Source organism: Borostomias antarcticus, assembly GCF_949987555.1.
Source record: "Borostomias antarcticus genome assembly, chromosome: 32".
NCBI classification, from domain to species: domain Eukaryota; kingdom Metazoa; phylum Chordata; class Actinopteri; order Stomiiformes; family Stomiidae; genus Borostomias; species Borostomias antarcticus.
Window position 1 is genome coordinate 762,103 of NC_140265.1, and position 22,882 is coordinate 784,984.

The 22,882-nt window shown below is 48.3% G+C and overlaps 1 protein-coding gene across 1 annotated transcript in view; it reads left to right on the forward strand.

Moving 5' to 3' along the window:
- The window catches only part of ncam2 (neural cell adhesion molecule 2), a gene marked incomplete at both ends in the record, with an annotated part of 254,244 nt that overhangs the window by 180,416 nt on the left and 50,946 nt on the right, over nucleotides 1-22,882 (forward strand). The window contains 1 exon segment of the mRNA XM_084460451.1: nucleotides 16,929-17,003. Coding sequence (XP_084316577.1) covers nucleotides 16,929-17,003 — 75 coding nt within the window.

The window sequence follows — 22,882 nt, forward strand, 5'->3', positions numbered from 1 at the left end:
GGACAGTCGGAGCTGGGATTCGAACCGCTGACCCTTCGATCAGTGAACGACCCGCTCTACCAACTGAGCTACAGCCGCCCCCGCTTGTATTCCTTTATCCTGGATTTTGAAAGTGGTGTATCTTTTCCAGATGTCTGACGAAAAAATTCAATAAAACATTCCTTGTCAAAGTTCAATTTGATGGAGATTCTGTAGAATTCTCTATTTTCTAGCGCATGCATAAGGGTGACATCAACATATTGATTGGTTCCACCTCTAATAATGGAATAGCCTTGGTGGGACTGGTGACATGAACCTGACTGGCCATAGAGCTCAGCTACAAACCTCGCTTCTTAGCAACCAAGGGGTTCAGTCACTCAGATAGTCTGTCTTAGCGTTGGTCTAGTCACTGTGGGAAGACTCAGGTGTACAGTATATCCAAGAGCCACACAGAAACACACAGACACAGAAACCCAGCATCCGTCACCGTTAGCTCACAAACTGGTAGGCTGCCTTCCACTCGGCCAACTCAACTCAACTCAACTCAAGCACATTTAAAACAACCGAGGTTGACCAAAGTGCTGTACAGCTCCAGAGCAACAAAACACACAGCAGGCAACAGAACACTACAATACATCATACGCCATAGACAATAAGCAATATAAAATACAGAACAATACAGGGGCCATCGGGTGTCCAACTCAACCTGAGTTGAAGGCCTGGGAGAACAGGTGAGTCTTTAAAGAAGACTTAAACATCTCTACGGTCTGGGCAGACCTAATGTGCCAGGGCAGACTGTTCCAGGGTCTAGGGGCTGGGCAGACCTAATGTGCCAGGGCAGACTGTTCCAGGGTCTAGGGGTTGGGCAGACCTAATGTGCCAGGGCAGACTGTATCAGGGTCTAGGGGTTGGGCAGACCTAATGAGCCAGGGCAGACTGTTCCAGAGTCTAGGGGCTGGGCAGACCTGATGAGCCAGGGCAGACTGTTCCAGGGCCTAGGGGCCTAGGGGCTAGGCAGACCTAATGTGACAGGGCAGACTGTTCCAGAGCCTAGGGGCAGAGGGGCTAGGCAGACCTAATGAGCCAGGGCAGACTGTTCCAGAGTCTAGGGACCACCGCCCCAAAGGTTCGGTCACCTCTAGTCTTCAGCCGAGTCTTTGAACAGCCGGCAGCAGCTGATTAGAGGATCTCAGCTCTCTAGCAGGGGCATGAAAGTGCAGGAGTTCAGCAAGATACTGAGGTGCCAGTCCACTTAGAGCTTTAAAACCCAACATCAAAATACTGACATCAATTCTAAAGCGCACTGGGAGCCAGTGGAGCGAGGCCAAGATTGGGGTGATGTGGTCGTGTTTTCGCTTGCCAGTGAGGAGACTAGCTGCTGCATTCTGCACAAGCTGCAGGCGACGCACCAGTGACTGGTCAATACTGACATACAAAGAATTACAATAATCAAGGCGAGTGTTGATAAAAGCATGTATTACTCTCTTTGGGGGAGAGATAGCCCTTTACCTTGGCAAGAAGCCTTAGTTGGAAGAAGCTGGTCCTTATGACAGAGCTGACCTGTTTGTCAAAGAACTGTCAAAGGTCACCCCAAGATGTTTGACTGAGGAACGGATATTTGAGGAGCCCAACAAACCAGTTGTACAGTCTAAGGAGTCATGACCAAACATAATGACCTCAGTCTTATTTTCATTAAGATTTAAAAAGTCCACGTCCCTCCAAGATTTTACATCTCATAGATAGTCCAGCAGTGTTCGTACGGAGTCCTTGCCTTTTGATTTCAGGGGCAGATAGATCTGCACATCATCCGCAAAGCACTGGAACTCTGACCCCTTTTCCCAGACTGAAGATGTGATTCACACTGACTGACTGAGCATGCAGCTGAGAGCACCTGAGAACCTTGGGGTGGGGAGGTGGGGGGGAGTGTAGGAGAACCTGGCAACCCGCCGCCTCTGAGCTCGGCTGTGCTGAAAGGGGTTAGTGAACTCCACTATACAGAGACCGCGGGGTCAGTTAAGCAGGCTTCTCAGCCAGCAGAACATCCCAGAATAATTGGATTTGTTGCTACTCGTTCCCTCTGCTCTGCTCTCTTGGTCGATCTTAAAGTCGCACTGAAATGAAAATGTCCCATTTCGGTTCACATAATTGGTCATAGTGTTCACCTATTCAACGATGTATGGGAAAAAAATTACAAAATTCTACTTTTGTTGTAATCTTATATCAAAGTATATAATTTCTTACTTCCTGGAAAACGGTAGGTCACGTGCAATGACAGGTACCTTAGATTTTAGACCATAATCTCACGACATCCACCCGTCAATCAACGCTATCCTTCTATCGAATCTCTCTAAAGTTCTTAAAACCCGTCCACTTGTCAATGTTCCAATCAAATTCCTCTAAACACATGTCCCACCCTCATAGCTTGTTTGCGCCGGAAATACGTCAAACCACGGAAGTTAGATGATCTCCAACGTCCGTTTCAGTGCGACTTTAAAGTTGCATGTTGTTAAAGTGAAGCTGCGTTACTAAAGACATGTCTGTTTGGAAATGCTCTCTATTCTGAGTGCATGCTCATGACAGTGCAATTAATAACATACAAGAATATGCATGGCTGGTTGGTTGGTCTGTCCACAAAAATGCAAATGGAGACACAACTGTGCAACTAATCCTTTAATTAGACAAGAGAAAGGAGAAGATTCAGCCAGATTGAAAATGCTTGTTGCCTGCACTCGATAGCTCGTGGTCGTGGCTATTGCAAATTAACACTTGTTTACAGTGAAATGAGCCACTGGATGGGATACTGACTCGGTCAACACAGTCCATCTCTCCTCTAACACCCAGAGCGGGGAGGGTAGAGGTGTCATCCTGACTCTCTGATCTGATTGGCCGTCTCAGACTAAAAGGATGACAGATACCCTCTGTACTCGCTAAGCGAACAGCGTCGGCCAACAGGTGTTCTGACCAGGCGTGATCTGCGACTGACAAAACGGGACATGAAGGAACTATTCATACAAATTGAGATTAAATTCATACCGTGGTTGAAGGCATCACTCACTCTTGTTCAGAGGTCTGTGTGTGTGTGTGTGTGTGTGTGTGTGTGTGTGTGTGTGTGTGTGTTTCAGGGGGGTGAATGTGGGGGCAGGGGGGTGATCGAGGTGGCTGTATTTTCAGGAGGCCTGTGTGTCCTTTAAAGCAGTGACAATAAAGTGCAATGGGGTGAAGTAGTGCTACCCAGTGTCCCTGTGTCCCTACTGGGAATGGCTTCATTTGGAGAGGAGTCATGTTTAATCAGCTTGTTAAAGGCGCTCCGGGATTGTGGGCGGCCATTTAAAATGGCTTGATTACCTTAATCACCTGTCAGTGGGCCTTCTCCAGCTGATGGAGGACCTTATTAATTCACAGCGAAGGTGTCAGAGCGCCCCAGCGCAGTGCCGCGATGGCGCCTGATCCGTGGTGTCAACACGACTTCCCACAGTTCTCGGCGACGATAACGTACCTGACGGCGTTGTTATTTACGCTGTTTCGTTGACAGGCACAGTTTTGTGCTGTTGCATTTCATGGGGTTTGTGCTTCTTTTTGTTCGTCTGCCTTTTTGACATGAAGGGGATTTGTGTTGAAGAAGAAGACGGGATGGGAAATTCTGTGTGTGTGTGTGTGTGTGTGTGTGTGTGTGTGTGTGTGTGTGTGTGTGTGTGTGTGTGTGTGTGTGTGTGTGTGTGTGTGTGTGTGTGTGTGTGTGTGTGTGTGTGTGGTATCAGTTGAAGGGGAGTTTGGAGGTTGGAAGGACGGGGATGTGACCTAGGAGGTCTTTGAGCTGTTTGACAGGCCTGGAGAGTACGAATACTATAGCTGTGACAGGCTTGTCACTTGGTGAATGGTGTTTGAACTGGTGGTCATTAACTCATGTTAAGCCTTCAACATGAGAGCTGCAGTAAGCTGTCCAATCAGAATGTGCTAAGATGTCCATGATGTTTTAAGGAATGTATTGGATAGTTAAAGGTGCAGTATGCAGTTTGTGATTGAGGAAACATTTTGAAATATTTTGAAAAATGCAACCGTCAAAATCCCCGCCCCTCCCTTCAGGCCTCCCTCCAAAGCCACTCCTCCAAACTGGGAGGCAACAAATGAAACTCGCTAGACAGGCAGGTAAGCCATCCAATCATTTCAAATTGGCACCTGAAAATGATTCGACGTATTTATTACAGCCTTGCAATTTCCACAGATTTATTTCATTTCAGTGTAGGAGCACATTATTTATTGATGGCTGTCGGGATGTAATGAGAAATATAACAAAATGTGCTTCTTAGTCAAACCGCATACTGCACCTTTAAGGCAGATATTAAAGAGTATTCCCATTTTAATGTGCAAGAGCTTGTTGAAATCAATTGTTGAACATGTGCACACACACACACACACACGCACACACACAGCCACACAGCCACACACACACAAATATAGCTGGAAAATAAAGTACTCCATGCTGCATTGATTTTAGTGGTGATGAAACTTTCAACATTTAATTTACCCCTGAGCACCATATTGCTGCTTCCTGGAAATGGTGTTTTGCTTGTGTTTGGTTGAGCAGCAGCTCTGGTAGAAATACTGAGTGAACAGAATCCAGTCTGTATGGCTCAGCTGGGAGATCATCTACATCTGACAGAACAAACCCAGAAAGATGAGTGAGATTATAGTAAAACAAAGAGTGAGAGAGCGAGAGAAAGAGGGGGAAGGGGGTTATACACAGATAATAATGGACTGAGGGAACGAGGGAGATGGAGAGAGAGAAGAGATGAGCAGAGCTGAATGATGGAGAGAGAAGAAAGGAGGAGAGAGATGGAGAGAAAGGAGAAGGGAGCCGAGCTGGTAGATGGTGAGAGAGAAGCAAGCAGGGCTGAGCGATGGAGAACGAGTGAGAGAGGAGGAGAGAGAGGGAGAGAGAGAGAAGAGGGAGAGAGAGAGAGAAGCAAGCAGGGCTGAGAGATGGAGAAAGAGTGAGAGAGGAGGAGGGAGAGAGGAGGGAGAGAGAGAGAGGAGGAGAGAGAGGGAGCGAGAGAGAGGAGGGAGAGAGAGAGAGATGCAAGCAGGGCTGAGAGATGGAGACAGAGTGAGAGAGGAGGAGAGAGAGGGAGAGAGAGAGAGAGGTGAGGGAGAGTGAGAGAGAGAGGAGGAGAGAGAGGGAGCGAGAGAGAGGAGGGAGAGAGAGAGAGAGGAGGGAGAGAGAGGGAGAGAGAGAGAGAAGAGAGAGAGAGAAGCAAGCAAGGCTGAGAGATGGAGACAGAGTGAGAGAGGAGGAGAGAGAGGGAGAGAGAGAGAGGAGGGAGAGAGAGAGGGTGCGAGAGAGAGGAGAGAGAGAGAGAGAGGAGGGAGAGAGAGAGAGAGGTGAGGGTGCAGAGCTGAGGACAATAGCGAGAGCTCAGAAGTGCGTGCCGTTATTCAGGGGCGTCATGCAACCCCAAAAAAACGAGGTGGCACGAGATAGTGAGCGCTATTAGCACGCACAGCGCACGCACAATTGTAGTGGTTTTTTTGTGCATTTTTGCAGTTTAAAATCAGGACACAGCACACTACCAGTTGCCACTCAAGTGGTGTGAAATTAAACTTACCGGTAGCGTTCTTTCAAGGACTTTTAAAATAAAAGTAAGGGAAAACAAATTCTACTTTTTTTACTCACTTGGCATTGGTCCGAATGATATACTGTATACTGAAGTATGAAGTATATTGAATCTGATATACTGAATAGCCTAATATTTGGAGGACCTGTTCATCAGTTAAGGACAACCTTAATCTAAATGTATGCAAGCAGACCATGAAAACGTGTTTATCTGAGACGAGGTGAGGGGGGGGCTTCCAGGTCCAGTGTTAATTTGGAAGAAACCAAATCCACCGGGAAAGAGGGTGTTTGGCTTTTTGAAAGAGGTTATGGTGGCTTTTCGAGGTGGTCTATGACATAATTAATAATACATTCAGCTCAGTAGAGAAAATAATCATAGCTCCGCATTGTAAAATGTAATGGTAAACAAACAATAACAGAAATGTTAAAAACAAAAAAACACCCCCAAATCTGAGGGGGCAGATTCTGACGGTATTTATAGCAGCAGAATCCTGGCGGAGCCCTGATCACGCAGCCCTGGTGGAGTCATATACGGAAACATGTGACTGACTCGGCTTTAATTAAACCTGGGAGAGACAGTGATGAACGAGGGAGGGAGGGAGGGAGGGAGGCATGACGAGGGAGGGAGGGAGAGAGATGGATGAACGAGGGAGGGAGGGAGGCATGACGAGGGAGGGAGGGAGAGAGAGGGATGAACGAGGGAGGGAGGGAGAGAGGCATGACGAGGGAGGGAGGGAGAGAGAGGGATGAACGAGGGAGGGAGGCATGACGAGGGAGGGAGGGAGAGAGGGATGAACGAGGGAGGGAGGCATGACAAGGGAGGGAGGGAGAGAGAGGGATGAACGAGGGAGGGAGGGAGGCATGACAAGGGAGGGAGGGAGAGAGAGAGAGGGATGAACGAGGGAGGGAGGGAGGCATGACGAGGGAGGGAGGGAGGGAGAGAGAGAGAGGGATGGTGGGGGAGATGGGGAGAGATGGAGGGGGCAGCAGGAATTGGCGAATTGTCAGCAGGAAGTGCTTCATCGTTTTGATCCGTAATCTGGAATCCTGTACTATGAAACAGGATTACGGGGTAAACACGATTTTAAAAATTGTACTTGTTGATTAAAAATTAACATTTTAAAAATGTTTATTGTTGATTTATTAAACTAGCCTCCCGTTCCAAGAAACAAAAGAGAAGTAGGCTACATTTTAGTTGAATTGTAAGAGCACCAATGCTTGGCAATCAATGACATTATAGGCCAACTGAAATTTCTTCTTTTTTTTTTCCGTAGGTTTATACGTAGCATACTTCTTCACCTCGAGCTTCAGTTTTTCCATCTTAATATGTTTTATCTTAGGGTGTTTTCACACCAGGGGTCTTATTCCGAAATCTATCGCGTTTCCCTCGTATTACGATTCATTTTGGCATGTGTGAACATTAATTAAAAGTATGTTTATTTACATTTGCTTGATTTGAGTGTCCCTTGAAAGGCTCACAGGTTTGCAGCTGAAATAATAAGATAGGCTACAATTACTTTACACGCTATAAGAATACACATCGCCAAATGATCTAGCCTACTCATGTTCATAAGGATATTGATAAAACAGGCAGTCTGCAATATTTTTCCAGCTTTCATTCCTGCCTTTGGCAAGAACATTATATCGTAATACTTATATTTCCCGGCACATTTTTCTAACACATATCTCTAAATATAAATGCAGCACCCAGATAAAATGGGATTTACATAGTAGTAGGCCACTCCAGTTCCGATACAATCTGTTATACACATCAGCTTGTGTGTGTGTGTGTGTGTGTGTGTGTGTGTGTGTGTGTGTGTGTGTGTGTGTGTGTGTGTGTGTGTGGCCCTGGGGTTGGCTGGGCTTCAACAGCCCTGTAGAGGTCACTAGAATTCATTTGCATATGTGAATTCTTTTGTCGACCTCCATCGTCTAAAGTGAATAGAGACCGTTTTTCGCTGACTCACGCTCCCGGCCTTGTATGAAGGCAAGCGATGGTGAGTCGGTAATTGAAAACTCTTAAATGGACCTTCTTGTCTGGTGATGCTTCCATACTTGCCAACCCTCCCAATTTTCGCAGGAGACTCCCGATTTTCAGCGCCCCCTCCCGGTTTCCCCCAGGGTCATATTTCTCCCGATTTCTGACAAACCGATTTACTCACGAGTCACGACCTGTTTCATTCTAACATAACGCTCCAAATTTTACTGTTTCCACTCGGACTTCAATACGATAGTTTGAGCTGTTCTGGGCTGTTCTTAGCGGTTCTGGGCTGTTTTGAGCTGTTCTGGGCTGTTCTGGGCTGTTTTGAGCTGTTCTGGGCTGTTCTGGGCTGTTCTGAGCTGTTCTGGGCTGTTTTAAGCTGTTCTGAACTGTCCTAGGCTGTTCTTAGCGGTTTTTAGCGGTTCTGGGCTGTTCTTAGCTGTTCTTAGCTGTTCTGAGCTGTTCTGAGCTGTTCTGAGCTCTTCTGAGCTGTACTGGGCTGTTCTGGGCTGTTTTGAGCTGTTCTGACCTATCCTAAGCTGTTCTTAACTGTTCTGAGCTGTTCTGAGCTGTACTGGTGTATTCTGGGCTGTTCTAGGCTGTTCCGGTCTGTCCTGTTTGTCCTGGTCTGTTCTGTCTTGGTCTGTTCTGTCTTGGTCTGTCCTGGTCTGTGCTGTGTGATTTGTTGACAGGGGGGGCAGGCCATTCACCGCGGGCCAGGCCATTTGACGCGCCAGGCCACCGGGAAAATTCCCGGTGCTCCCGATGGCCGGTCCGCCCCTGGCCTACAGTCTATGACTGTTAACAGAAGGCAAAATATGGCTCAAGCTGTCATTCTGCACATTTTCATATCGGGGAAATCCAAAGAGGGTTTTGTCGGTTTGTAAAACGTCTTCTTAAAAGAACCTCTCACTGTTCGCGCACAGCAGATTATTGTTTAATTCGCACACTGAAGTTCCATATGGAACCTTAACGTCCATATGCCTTTTTCCAAGTGAATTGATCGGTCAGCGGGCAGTGCTTCATACGTTTTGATCCATAATCTGGACCTTAACCTGCCCCGGAGCAGGTTAGCTCGGCAGCATAAATTACCACGGCGTTATAGCACGGTGAAAAGTGAACCACCTTCGTAGTACGGATAAACCAGGCTTGAACCAGAAGTTATCGCGCTAACCCTGTAATCCTGTTTCGTAGTACAGGGCCCTGGTCTGTCCTGGTCTGTCCTGAGCTAACCGGCTCCAGCACGTCTACAGGCAGTCTCTCTACTCCACACAATTTCTGTCGATGCTGCTTTTGTACATTTGAATAGCCACAGGTCTTAAACAGAGTGAATTCATTATAGTATGGGTGTGCGTGTGTGTGTGTGTGTGTGTGTGTGTGTGTGTGTGTGTGTGTGTGTGTGTGTGTGGCCATGGTTGATCCAAGGAGGTCTTCGTTGAGAGGCCAGATTGGCTGGTTACCCAGAGTACAAGGGCACAGTCAGCCTGGCGCTGTGGGGAGCCAGCATCTACAGACGCAGCGAGGTGCCTTTGAACGTCGGGGGGGGGGGGGGGGGGGGCTGTTCGCTTGACTCCCTCAAGGGGGGGGGGGGGGGGTAGAGAGGGAGAGGCTCAACCAATATAGAACCACACGCTCACCATCCTGCCAAGCCCGGCAATGTTACTGGAGCGGGACAAATTCAAAGGCGCGTGATTAATTTTGTGTATGTGCATGTTGTGTGTGTGTGTGTGTGTGTGTGTGTGTGTGTGTGTGTGTGTGTGTGTCCATCTCCCTGAGGCCCCCCTGCAGCATAAGAAGCTTAATAGAGGGAAATTGGAAGTGCAGTAGTGGGCTAGAAATGCATGGAAAGGGAGGGAGAGAAAGAGAGGTAGAGAAAGAGCCGTAGTCATAGTCACTTTTATTTAAACACGCACCAAGTTACACCGGTTTAGGGCGCCCTTGGGCGCGGCCTCTAAAGACCTGAAACACATAACGGTGACATGGCAAGACGAGAAAGGACAACATAATAAACATGGGGAAACCAACATTCCTAACTGCACACATTTAAGACAAACATTCATACTACAAAAAAACACCACAGAATCATCTCAGTAGCCTAGTTCACGACAGTAGTGGGTTTTAAGAGTCTTGGAAGTCTGTAGGTCAGGGGCTGACTTGATGGTCAGTGGGAGGTCGTTCCACAGCCGCGGAGCTGCCACTGCGAAGGCTCGACCTCCCCTCGTTACCAGCCTTGACCGGGGGACCACCAAGAGTCTCTTGTTGTTGGATCTGAGCGATCTCACGCTGGAGGAATAGTCCAACAGTTCTGTGATGTAAAGTGTTGCGAGGCCATTTAGGGCTTTGAAGACAAACATGAAGGACTTGAATTTCACTCTGAACCTGACTGGGAGCCAGTGAAGAGATACCAGGACTGGAGAGATGTGGTCTCTCTCTCTGGTACGTGTCGGCATCCTGGCCGACGCGTTCTGAACCAGCTGCTGACGGTTCAAGGTCCCATCAGCTATTCCCAGGTAGAGTGAGTTACAGTCGAGCCGTGAGAAAATTAGCATGATGATGACCCTTCGAGAGGGAGTTTGGCCGGAGAATCGGAGCAGCTGGTGCGGTTCTGCAGTCGCTTTACCGCACTGTTGTGACGAAAAGAGAGCTGAGCCAAAAGGCAAAGCTCTCGATCTACCGGTCTATCTTCGTCCCCACCCTCACCTATGGTCACGAAGGATGGGTCATGACCGAAAGAACGAGATCACGGATACAAGCGGCCGAAATGAGTTTTCTCCGGAGGGTGGCTGGGGTCTCCCTGAGAGATCGGGTGAGAAGTTCAGTCATCCGGGAGAGACTCGGAGTAGAGCCGCTGCTCCTTTGCGTCGAAAGGAGCCAGTTGAGGTGGTTCGGGCATCTAGTGAGGATGCCTCCTGGGCGCCTCCCTAGGGAGGTGTTCCAGGCGTGTCCGGCTGGGAGGAGGCCGCGGGGTAGACCCAGGACTAGGTGGCGGGACTACATCTCCGCACTGGCCTGTGAGCGGCTAAAGATTCCCCAGGCAGAGCTGGTTGATGCTGCCAGGGAAAGGGATGTCTGGGGCCCCCTGCTGGAACTGCTGCCTCCGCGACCCGACCCCGTATAAGTGGATGAAGATGGATGGATGACCCTTTGCAGGTCCTGAGGGGAGAGAAAGGACCTAATTTTGGCTATGGTGCGGAGCTGGAAAAAGCAGGCGCTCACCGCTGCGCTTACTTCTTTGTCGAACCTGAGGTCAGAGGTCAGGTTCCTGACCTGGGGCTTCACCAGGGTGGAAAGGCTTCCCAGGCCACCTGTGATCAGGGCAACAGAAGGGGTGGAGCCAAACAGGATGACCTCCCCCCTTGCTCTCATTTAACCGCAGAAAGTTCTGCCCCATCCCGTCCTCGATGTCCTGCAGGCTGTTGATGAGTTGGGTCTGGGCCACGCTGGTCATCCGTGTACAGCTGGCTATCATCTGCATAGAAGTGGTAGGAGATGTTGTGACGTTGGATGAGTCGACCGAGGGGGAGCGTATACAGGGAGAAGAGGATTGGACCGCTGAGGGAGAGAGAGAGAGAGAGAAAGGGAGAGAGGGACAGGAAGGGAGAGGGAGAGAGAGAGAGGGAGAGAGAGAGAGAGAGATGATGATGTGTCAGAACAATCGGACACGGTGAGGTGAGTAGAACAACCGCTGTCGTCTCCTGAGTCTCCGCAGGCATAGCTGTCACAACAGCGTCCAGTCAGGACAGACAGACAGACAGACAGAGAGACAGAAATAAGCTAATTAGTTCTCTATCCTGTCTGTCTCTCTCTCTCTCTCCCTCTCCCTCTCTGTGTCACTTTCTTTTTCTAGCTCTTTTTCGTTTTCACACCCCCTCCTCTATGAAATACCTCCTCGTCATGGCAGGAACATCGCAGTCCCTCCGAGTCAGTCTCCCCTCCCTGTGTGTGTGTGTGTGTGTGTGTGTGTGTGTGTGTGTGTGTGTGTGTGTGTGTGTGTCTGGGGTCATCGGTGCAGGGAGCTTCTTCCTCTCCTCTGCGACATCACAGGCAATTAGCAGCAAGCGGCCACACCTGGGAGAATGTCTGCTCCGCAGGCAAGATATCACATTACACACAGAACTGAGTATGTGAATATCACATTACACACACACAACTGAGTATGGTGAATATCACATTACACACACACAACTGAGTATGGTGAATATCACATTGCACGCACACAACTGAGTATGGTGAATATCACATTACACACACACAACAGAGTATGGTGAATATCACATGACACACACAGAACTGAGTATGGTGAATATCACATGACACACACAGAACTGAGTATGGTGAATATCACATGACACACACAGAACTGAGTATGGTGAATATCACATTACACACACAGAACTGAGTATGAATATCACATTACACACACAGAACTGAGTATGGTGAATATCACATTACACACACACAACTGAATATGGTGAATATCACATTACACACACAGAACTGAGTATGGTGAATATCACATTACACACACAGAACTGAATATGGTGAATATCACATTACACACACATAACTGAGTATGGTGAATATCACATTACACACACAGAACTGAGTATGGTGAATATCACATTACACACACAGAACTGAGTATGGTGAATATCACATGACACACACAGAACTGAGTATGGTGAATATCACATTACACACACAGAACTGAGTATGGTGAATATCACATTACACACACAGAACTGAGTATGGTGAATATCACATCACACACACACAACTGAGTATGGTGAATATCACATTACACACACACATAACTGAGTATGGTGAATATCACATTACACACACAGAGCTGAGTATGGTGAATATCACATTACACACACACAGAACTGAGTATGGTGAATATCACATTACACACAGAACTGAGTATGTTGAATATCACATTACACACAGAACTGAGTATGGTGAATATCACATTACACACACACAACTGAATATGGTGCATATCACATTACACACACACAACTGAATATGGTGCATATCACATGACACATAATGAACTGGGAGTATGATGCATATCAAGTACCAAGCCATGCCCCCTATAATATTGCTGTTTCCTGATTGGTCCGTGTTTAAAGCGAAGTCGGCCGTGGAGTGTCCCTCTTGGCGGCGTCCCTGGCTAATGACACCGCCTGGCGCCCGGCGGGGTGGGGGCGTGGCCTGAGACGGGTCGTTAATCAGGCGCGCGGAGCCGGCGTGAGGCGCGGCAGATGGAGGGGTCAGCGTCTGGGGCCGCCGGCCGGGCGCGGCAGCCGAGCACAGCTGGGGTGGCGTGTCACACGACGCAACGGAGGGAGGAAGTGGGGCACAGCAGTGCAGACTGTGTGTGTGTGTGTGTGTGCGTGTCTTTGTGTGTGTCCTTGTATAGATCGCACATGAATGTGTATTTGTGTGTGTTTTTGCATGTTTGTTTGAGTACATGTTAATGTATGCATGTGTGTGTGTGTGTGTGTGTGTGTGTGTGTTTCCTTGCATAGATTGCACATAAATGTGTGTGCACGCGTATGTGTGTGTCTGTATGTGTGCATGTGTGTGTTTGTATGTGTGTGTGTGTGTGTGTGTGTGTGTGTGTGTGTGTGTGTGTGTGTGATAGAGCAGCCAGCTGGGACTCAACAGATAGATAGATAAATAAATGTGTGTGCACACGTATGTGTGTGTCTGTATGTGTGCATGTGTGTTTGTATGTGTGTGTGTGTGTGTGTGTGTGTGTGTGTGTGTGTGTTTGTGACAGAGCAGCTGGGACTCAACAGATAGATAGATAAATCACAGGCCTTGCCACAGGTACCAGTCTTCCGGGGTTAGGGTCAGGGTTAGGCTGACGTTACAGTGTCCCTCTACTGCCATCTATAGGCGGCTCTCTGTCATAGCAGGCGGCTGGTCTGTTCTGTCCAGAGGCTCTTCTGACGTGCAGTAAGCTCAGCTGTAGAGTTTTTATTCCAGCCAGGCGTGGTGTTATCTGATGTGCTACTATCTCCAGTGGTTGGCCGGTCTGGAGCTGGTCAGGAGTTCTGGGGAGCTGGTCAGGAGGTCTGGGGAGATGGACAGGAGGTCTGGGGAGATGGACAGGAGGTCTGGGGAGCAGGACAGGAGGTCTGGGGAGATGGACAGGAGGTCTGGGGAGCTGGTCAGGAGGTCTGGGGAGATGGTCAGGAGGTCTGGGGAGATGGACAGGAGGTCTGGGGAGCTGGACAGGAGGTCTGGGGGTCTGGGGAGATGGACAGGAGGTCTGGGGAGATGGACAGGAGGTCTGGGGAGATGGACAGGAGGTCTGGGGAGCTGGACAGGAGGTCTGGGGGTCTGGGGGTCTGGACAGGAGGTCTGGGGGGATGGACAGGAGGTCTGGGGAGATGGGCAGGAGGTCTGGGGAGATGGTCAGGAGGTCGGGGGAGCTGGTCAGGAGGTCTGGGGAGATGGGCAGGAGGTCTGGGGAGATGGGCAGGAGGTCTGGGGAGATGGACAGGAGGTCTGGGGAGCTGGACAGGAGGTCTGGGGGTCTGGGGAGATGGACAGGAGGTCTGGGGAGATGGTCAGGAGGTCTGGGGAGCTGGACAGGAGGTCTGGGGGTCTGGGGAGCTGGGCAGGAGGTCTGGGGAGATGGACAGGAGGTCTGGGGAGATGGACAGGAGGTCTGGGGAGCTGGGCAGGAGGTCTGGGGAGATGGGCAGGAGGTCTGGGGAGATGGACAGGAGGTCTGGGGAGATGGGCAGGAGGTCTGGGGAGATGGACAGGAGGTCTGGGGAGATGGACAGGAGGTCTGGGGAGATGGACAGGAGGACAGGAGGTCTGGGGGGCTGGACAGGAGGTCTGGGGAGCTGGTCAGGAGGTCTGGGGAGCTGGTCAGGAGGTCTGGGGAGCTGGTCAGGAGGTCTGGGGAGCTGGACAGGAGGTCTGGGGAGATGGACAGGAGGTCTGGGGTAGGAGGGGGTCTGGGGAGATGGACAGGAGGTCTGGGGAGCTGGTCAGGAGGTCTGGGGAGATGGACAGGAGGTCTGGGGAGCTGGACAGGAGGTCTGGGGGTCTGGGGAGATGGACAGGAGGTCTGGGGAGATGGTCAGGAGGTCTGGGGAGCTGGACAGGAGGTCTGGGGGTCTGGGGAGCTGGTCAGGAGGTCTGGGGAGATGGGGAGGAGGTCTGGGGAGATGGGGAGGAGGTCTGGGGAGATGGGGAGGAGGTCTGGGGAGATGGACAGGAGGTCTGGGGAGATGGTCAGGAGGTCTGGGGAGATGGTCGAGGTCTGGGGAGCTGGACAGGAGGTCTGGGGGTCTGGTCAGGGTGTCTGGGGAGCTGGTCAGGGGGTCTGGGGAGCTGGTCTGGAGGTCTGGGGAGATGGACAGGAGGTCTGGGGTAGGAGGGGGTCTGGGGAGATGGACAGGAGGTCTGGGGAGATGGTCAGGGGGTCTGGGGAGCTGGTCTGGAGGTCTGGGCAGCCCGAGGTGTGTCTGGAACAACCCTGCCTCCGTCGGTCCATGCGCTCCAGCCCTGGTGCCAGGCTGGACTTTACATTGAGCGACTGCTGTATACCTTCCATTCTTCTCTCTCTCTCTGTCTCTCTATCTCTCTCTCCCCCTCTCTTTCTGTCTGTCTGTCTCTCTCTTTCTGTCTCTCTATCTCTCTCTCTCCCCCTCTCTCTGTCGGTCTCTCTCCCCTCTATCTCACTGTCTCTCTCCCCTCTTTCTCTCTCTCCTCTCTCTCTCTCTCTCCTCTCTCTCCCCTCTCTCCTTCTCTATCCCTCTCCCTCCTCTCTCTGTCTGTCTCTCTATTTCGCTGTCTCACTGTCTCTCTCTCTCCTCTCTCTCTCCTTCTCTCTCCCTCTCTGTCTCTCTCTCTCCCCTCTCACTTCGCTTTTGCACTTTGCTAGCCTGTGGTTGACGCGCTAGCCTGTGGTTGACGCGCTAGCCTGTGGTTGACGCGCTAGCCTGTGGTTGACGCGCTAGCCTGTGGTTGGCGTGCTAGCCTGTGGTCGACGTGCTAGCCTGTGGTTGGCGTGCTAGCCTGTGGTTGACGCGCTAGCCTGTGGTCGACGCGCTAGCCTGTGGTTGACGCGCTAGCCTGTGGTTGACGTGCTAGCCTGTGGTCGACGCGCTAGCCTGTGGTTGAGGTGCTAGCCTGTGGTTGGTGTGCTAGCCTGTGGTTAACGCGCTAGCCTGTGGTTGTCGTGCTAGCCTGTGGTTGACGTGCTAGCCTGTGGTTGACGTGCTAGCCTCTGGTTGACGTGCTAGCCTGTGGTTGAGGTGCTAGCCTGTGGTTGACGTGCTAGCCTGTGGTTGACGTGCTAGCCTGTGGTTGAGGTGCTAGCCTGTGGTTGAGGTGCTAGCCTGTGGTCGACGTGCTAGCCTGTGGTTGAGGTGCTAGCCTGTGGTGGACGCGCTAGCCTGTGGTTGACGTGCTAGCCTGTGGTCGACGTGCTAGCCTGTGGTTGGCGTGCTAGCCTGTGGTTGACGCGCTAGCCTGTGGTTGAGGTGCTAGCCTGTGGTTGAGGTGCTAGCCTGTGGTTGTCGTGCTAGCCTGCGGTTGACGTGCTAGCCTGTGGTTGACGTGCTAGCCTGTGGTTGACGTGCTAGCCTGTGGTTGACGTGCTAGCCTGTGGTCGACGTGCTAGCCTGTGGTTGACGTGCTAGCCTGTGGTTGAGGTGCTAGCCTGTGGTTGACGCGCTAGCCTGTGGTTGACGTGCTAGCCTGTGGTCGACGCGCTAGCCTGTGGTTGACGTGCTAGCCTGTGGTCGACGCGCTAGCCTGTGGTTGGCGTGCTAGCCTGTGGTTGACGTGCTAGCCTGCGGAGAGCAGAGCTAACAGACGTCTTGCTTGGACATTCACCTCATTGTTGCCTGGCAGACTGCGCTATTGTAGAAGCTTCCCAGGGAGCTGCATTCAGAACCATGCGTCAGCTGGAAAAGTGCTAGTGCTTCTGGGAGAGATTGCCTGGTGTCGACTTAACGTTCTCTTTCTCTCTCCCTCTCTCTCCTCTCCCTCCCTCCCTCTATCTTCCTCTCTCTCTGCCTCTCTCCCTCTCCGTCTCCTTCTCTCTCTCTATCCCTCTCGGCCTCTCTCTCTCTCTCTCCCTCTCCCTCTCTGTCTCTCCCCCTCCCTCCCTCTCTCTGTCTCTCACTCCCTCCCTCCCTCCCTTTATCTCTTCCTCTCTCTCTCTCTCTCTCTCTGCCTCTCTCTCTTTCTCCCTCTCTGTCTCCTTCTCTCTCTCTCTCTATCCCTCTCGGTCTCTCTCTCTTTATCTCACTCTCTCTCTCTCTCTCCCTCCCTCTCTCTCTCTCTCTCTCTCTCTCTCTCTCTCTCTCTCTCATACAGCTGCCCTGCAGGTCTCAATCTCTCTGAATAAAGTGGAGCTGAGTGTGGGAGAATCAAAGTTCTTCACTTGCACAGGTAAGATATTGCACGCTATGAACCTGGCATACATACTTAACGTGTGAGTAGCTGCCTCCAAAAACCCATCCCGCCCACATGCTCACCTTCATGCTGGGAGAGAGTGCTGGCCAGGAGTCAGGAACCATGGGGGAGTTTGAGTTGTTTTTCCAAAACGAATGGTAATTGGTAAATAGCGTGCACTTGTATAGCGATTTTTATCCAAAGTGCTTTACGATGGCCACTCGTCCACCCATTCACACACAGACATTAATTGGGAGCAATTTGGGGTCTGGTGTTTTGCTCAAGGACACTTCGACATGCGGACAGGAGGAGCCGGGATTTCAATTCAATTCAATTCAATAACCTTTATTTAGACACAAAGCACACGGAGGTTGCTCTCATTTACAGTGGCGACGGATAAAATAAATAAAAAATAAATAAAATAGTCGGTGATAAAACAAGAATAACAGATAACACTAAAAACAAAGCATAAAATAGATAAGATAATAAGAACAGACTAAAACCAGTTCAGTTAAAACAATTACAATTAGATGTGCAATACTCAGCAATCAAACATCTAACATGGTTACAGGAAGGAAGGGTCGACATTCAAAGTGCTTTGTAGGATATTCCATGAGTTTGGGGCACTTACAATAAAAGCAGTCAAACCTAGGCTAGGGCTAGCTCTAGGAACCTTAAGAAGGAGAATCTAGGCTAGAGCTAGCTCTAGGAACCTTAAGAAGAAGCACCTAGGCTAGAGCTAGCTCTAGGAACCTTAAGAAGGAGAACCTAGGCTAGAGCTAGCTCTAGGAACCTTAAGAAGGAGAACCTAGGCTAGAGCTAGCTCTAGGAACCTTAAGAAGGAGAACCTAGGCTAGAGCTAGCTCTAGGAACCTTAAGAAGGAGAACCTAGGCTAGAGCTAGCTCTAGGAACCTTAAGAAGGAGAACCTAGGCTAGAGCTAGCTCTAGGAACCTTAAGAAGGAGAACCTAGGCTAGAGCTAGCTCTAGGAACCTTAAGAAGGAGAACCTAGGCTAGAGCTAGCTCTAGGAACCTTAAGAAGGAGAATCTAGGCTAGAGCTAGCTCTAGGAACCTTAAGAAGGAGAACCTAGGCTAGAGCAAGCTCTAGGGACCTTAAGACCTTAAAACAAATCTCCATGTTCATTATGACATCTATAAAGACAGACTTCGCATTTATAATATGGAGCTGAGAAATGCACGACAGACCTTCTTTTCTGACATCATCACCAAAAACCATAACAATGCGCGTGCTTTGTTTGCCACTGTTGATAGGCTGACAAACCCTCCTGTGTCAGTAGCCTCTGAACTTCTATCCACCAGGGCCTGCAATGAATTTGCCTCATTCTTCACTGACAAAATTCAGAAAATTAGACAAGCAGTTAGTGCCTCCATTCCAGGTACAGGACATGTGTTGTCACAGTGTCCACTTAAAATCAATAATTGTACCATGACACAATTTAATCCGATCAACCATAAAACCCTGGGGGACACTATACAACATCTGAAATCCTCCACCTGTTGCCTTGATGTTCTACCTACAGACTTCTTCAAAACTGTATCCAACTGCATGGCCTCTGATTTACTACAAATTGTAAACACATCTCTTCTTTCAGGTGTGTTCCCACATACCCTGAAAACTGCAGTCATCAAGCCACTCTTAAAAAAGAATAATCTAGACAGCTCACAAATGAACAATTATAGGCCCATATCAAACCTCCCATTTCTAAGCAAAATAATTGAAAAGGTTGTTTTCCAACAACTGAATAACTTCCTGGCACTAAGTAATGGCTTTGATGTCTTCCAGTCAGGATTTCGACCACATCACAGCACCGAGACTGCTCTAATTAAGGTATTTAATGACATCCATTTAAACACAGATAATGGCAAAATCTCAGTCTTAGTATTACTGGATCTCAGCGCTGCGTTCGACACGGTAGACCACAACATACTACTAGGCCGACTGGAAAATTGGTTGGGAATTTCTGGTACAGTGTTAGATTGGTTTGAATCCTACTTAAAGGACAGGGATTATTTTGTGTCTATAGGCAATTACAAATCTGAGCTGACAAAAATGACCTGTGGAGTTCCCCAAGGCTCCATCCTGGGGCCTCTTCTGTTCAACATTTACATGCTCCCACTAACTCAAATTATGGAAAACAACAAAATATGTTACCATAGCTATGCAGATGACACACAAATTTATATCACTATATCACCAGGAGACTATAATCCCATACAAGCGCTGAGTAAGTGCATTCAACAAATCAATGATTGGATGTGCCAGAACTTTCTCCAACTAAACAAAAATAAAACTGAAGTAATTGTCTTTGGAGCCAAAGAAGAACGATTAAAAGTCAGTGCTCAACTTCAATCAGTAATGCTAAAAACCACAAACGAAGCCAGAAATCTTGGTGTAGTCATGGACTCAGACCTGAATTTCAACAGCCACATTAAATCAATTACAAAGTCAGCCTACTATCACCTGAAGAATATATCAAGGATCAAAGGATTTATGTCCCAGAAGGATTTGGAAAAACTTGTCCATGCGTTTATCTTCAGTAGACTCGACTACTGTAACGGCATGTATACAGGTCTCTCTAAAAAATCGATCAGACAGCTGCAGCTGATTCAGAACGCTGCTGCTCGAGTCCTCACTAAGACTAAGAAAGTGGAGCATATCACACCAGTACTAAGGTCTTTACACTGGCTTCCTGTCTGTCAAAGAATTGACTTTAAAATACTGCTGTTGGTTTATAAAGCACTGAATGGTCTAGGGCCAAAATATATTTCTGATCTGCTCATATGCTATGAACCATCCAGACCCCTCAGGTCATCTGGCACAGGTCTGCTTTCTGTCCCCAGAGTTAAAACAAAACATGGAGAAGCAGCATTCAGTTTTTATGCTCCACATATCTGGAACAAACTTCCAGAAAACTGCAGGTCTGCTGCAACTCTTGGTTCTTTTAAAACAAGCCTTAAGACTTTTCTTTTTGCCACTGCTTTCTAAGAGGAGCTATGTTTATCAGTATACTGCACTGTAACTTTTATTCCTGTATTCTATTTGTCCTGCTTTTTGTTTAAATGTCTATAATGACTTGCTTTTTGTTAGACTTCCTGGTTAGACGTCCTGGTTAGACGTCCTGGTTAGACGTCCTGGTTAGACTTCCTGGTTAGACTTCCTGGTTGGCAGCCTGGTTAGACGTCCTGGTTAGACGTCCTGGTTAGACTTCCTGGTTAGACTTCCTGGTTGGACGTCCTGGTTAGACGTCCTGGTTAGACGTCCTGGTTAGACGTCCTGGTTAGACTTCCTGGTTAGGCTTCCTGGTTAGACTTCCTGGTTAGACTTCCTGGTTAGACTTCCTGGTTAGACTTCCTGGTTAGACTTCCTGGTTAGACGTGCACTCAGTCAGTCAGTTTACTTGAAGTTGAGAGACTAGAGGGCAACCGGGGAAACTAGCAATGAATGAGTCCGTCACGTGTGTGCGTTAGTGATCAGTCACATGTGTGCGTTAGTGAACAGTCACAGCTGGAGTCACAGTATTTGCAGTGGGCTGTTAATGTCTTACCGTTACTAAAAAAGGGACGATTTGCTTTTCTTTCTTTTCTAAACAAATGTCCTCTTATTCTATTCTATCCTGAGAATGACTATTTTTACTTCATGTTGACTCTTCTGATCTGAGCATATTTTTGGATTCTTTCCCTTCTTTGAAGTACCTGATTGTAGAAACTGTTTTAATGCTTTTAATTTGTCCTGCCTTTTGTTTTAAATGTCTATAATGTCTTGCTTTTTGTTTTAATGCTTTTAATGTCTCATGTAAAGCACCTTGAATTGCCCTGTGGCTGAAATGTGCTATATAAATAAACTTGCCTTGCCTTGCCTTGCCTAAGAAGGAGAACCTAGGCTAGAGCTAGCTCTAGGAACCTTAAGAAGGAGAACATAGGCTAGAGCTCTAGGAGCCTTAAGAAGGAGAACCTAGGCTAGAGCTAGCTCTAGGAACCTTAAGAAGGAGAACCTAGGCTAGAGCTAGCTCTAGGAACCTTAAGAAGAAGCACCTAGGCTAGAGCTAGCTCTAGGAACCTTAAGAAGGAGAACCTAGGCTAGAGCTAGCTCTAGGAACCTTAAGAAGGAGAACCTAGGCTAGGGCTAGCTCTAGGAACCTTAAGAAGGATAACCTAGGCTAGAGCTAGCTCTAGGAACCTTAAGAAGGAGGACCTAGGCTAGAGCTAGCTCTAGGAACCTTAAGAAGGAGAACCTAGGCTAGAGCTAGCTCTAGGAACCTTAAGAAGGAGAACCTAGGCTAGAGCTAGCTCTAGGAACCTTAAGAAGGAACACCTAGGCTAGAGCTAGCTCTAGGAACCTTAAGAAGGAGAACCTAGGCTAGAGCTAGCTCTAGGAACCTTAAAGTCGCACTGAAATGAAAAAAGCATTCTGTCCCATTTTGGTTCACATAATTGGTCATAGTGTTCACCTATTCAACGATGTATGCCAAAAAAATTACAAAATTCTACTTTTGTTGTAATCTTATATCAAAGTATATAATTTCTTACTTCCTGGAAAACGGTAGGTCACGTGCAATGACGACAACAGGTACCTTAGATTTTAGGCCAATAATCTCACGACATCCACCCGTCAATCAACGCTATCCTTCTATTGAATCTGTCTAAAGTTCTTAAAACCCGCCCACTTGTCAATGTTCCAATCAAATTCCTCTAAACGCATGTCCCGCCCTCATAGCTTGTTTGCGTCGGAAATACGTCAAACTACGGAAGTTAGATGATCTCAAACGTCCGTTTCAGTGCGACTTTAAGAAGGAGCACATCACTGGATCGGGTAGAATAAAACCTAGAGTTCCAATCCAGCATAAAAGTAATATAAGGTAGTTGCTTACCAATAAGAGCTTTAAAAATAAATACAAGCCAATGTTCCTCCCGTCTCATGGAAAGAGAGGGCCATCCAACCGTCTCATACAGGGAACAATGATGCGTTTTATAACTATCAGCTGTAATGAATCTGATAGCTGAGTGGTAAACTGAGTCTAAGGATTTACATTTGAAGACTCAGAGGCATGTCTATAGAATACATAACCATAATCTAGGACAGATCAAAATACAGCTTCAAAAGTCCTTTTCCTACAGATCATAGGGAAGCTAGATTTGTTCCTATATAAGTGCCCAATTTTCTGACGTAACTTCGTAACCAAATAATCAATATGACATTTAAAAGTGAGTTTATCTTGAACCATTTGAACCGCCGACCCTGCGATCATTAAGTATACACACTACAGGTTTACACACTACAGGTATACACACTACAGGTATACACACTACAGGTATACACACTACAGGTATACACACTACAGGTTTACACACTACAGGTTTACACACCACAGGTATACACACTACAGGTTTACACACCACAGGTATACACACTACAGGTATACACACTACAGGTATACACACTACAGGTATACACACTACAGGTTTACACACTACAGGTATACACACTACAGGTATACACACTACAGGTATACACACTACAGGTTTACACACTACAGGTATACACACTACAGGTATACACACTACAGGTATACACACTACAGGTATACACACTACAGGTTTACACACTACAGGTTTACACACCACAGGTAAACACACCACAGGTATACACACTACAGGTATACACACCACAGGTTTACACACCACAGGTATACACACTACAGGTATACACACTACAGGTATACACACTACATGTATACACACTACAGGTTTACACACTACAGGTATACACACTACAGGTTTACACACCACAGGTATACACACTACAGGTATACACACTACAGGTATACACACTACAGGTTTACACACCACAGGTATA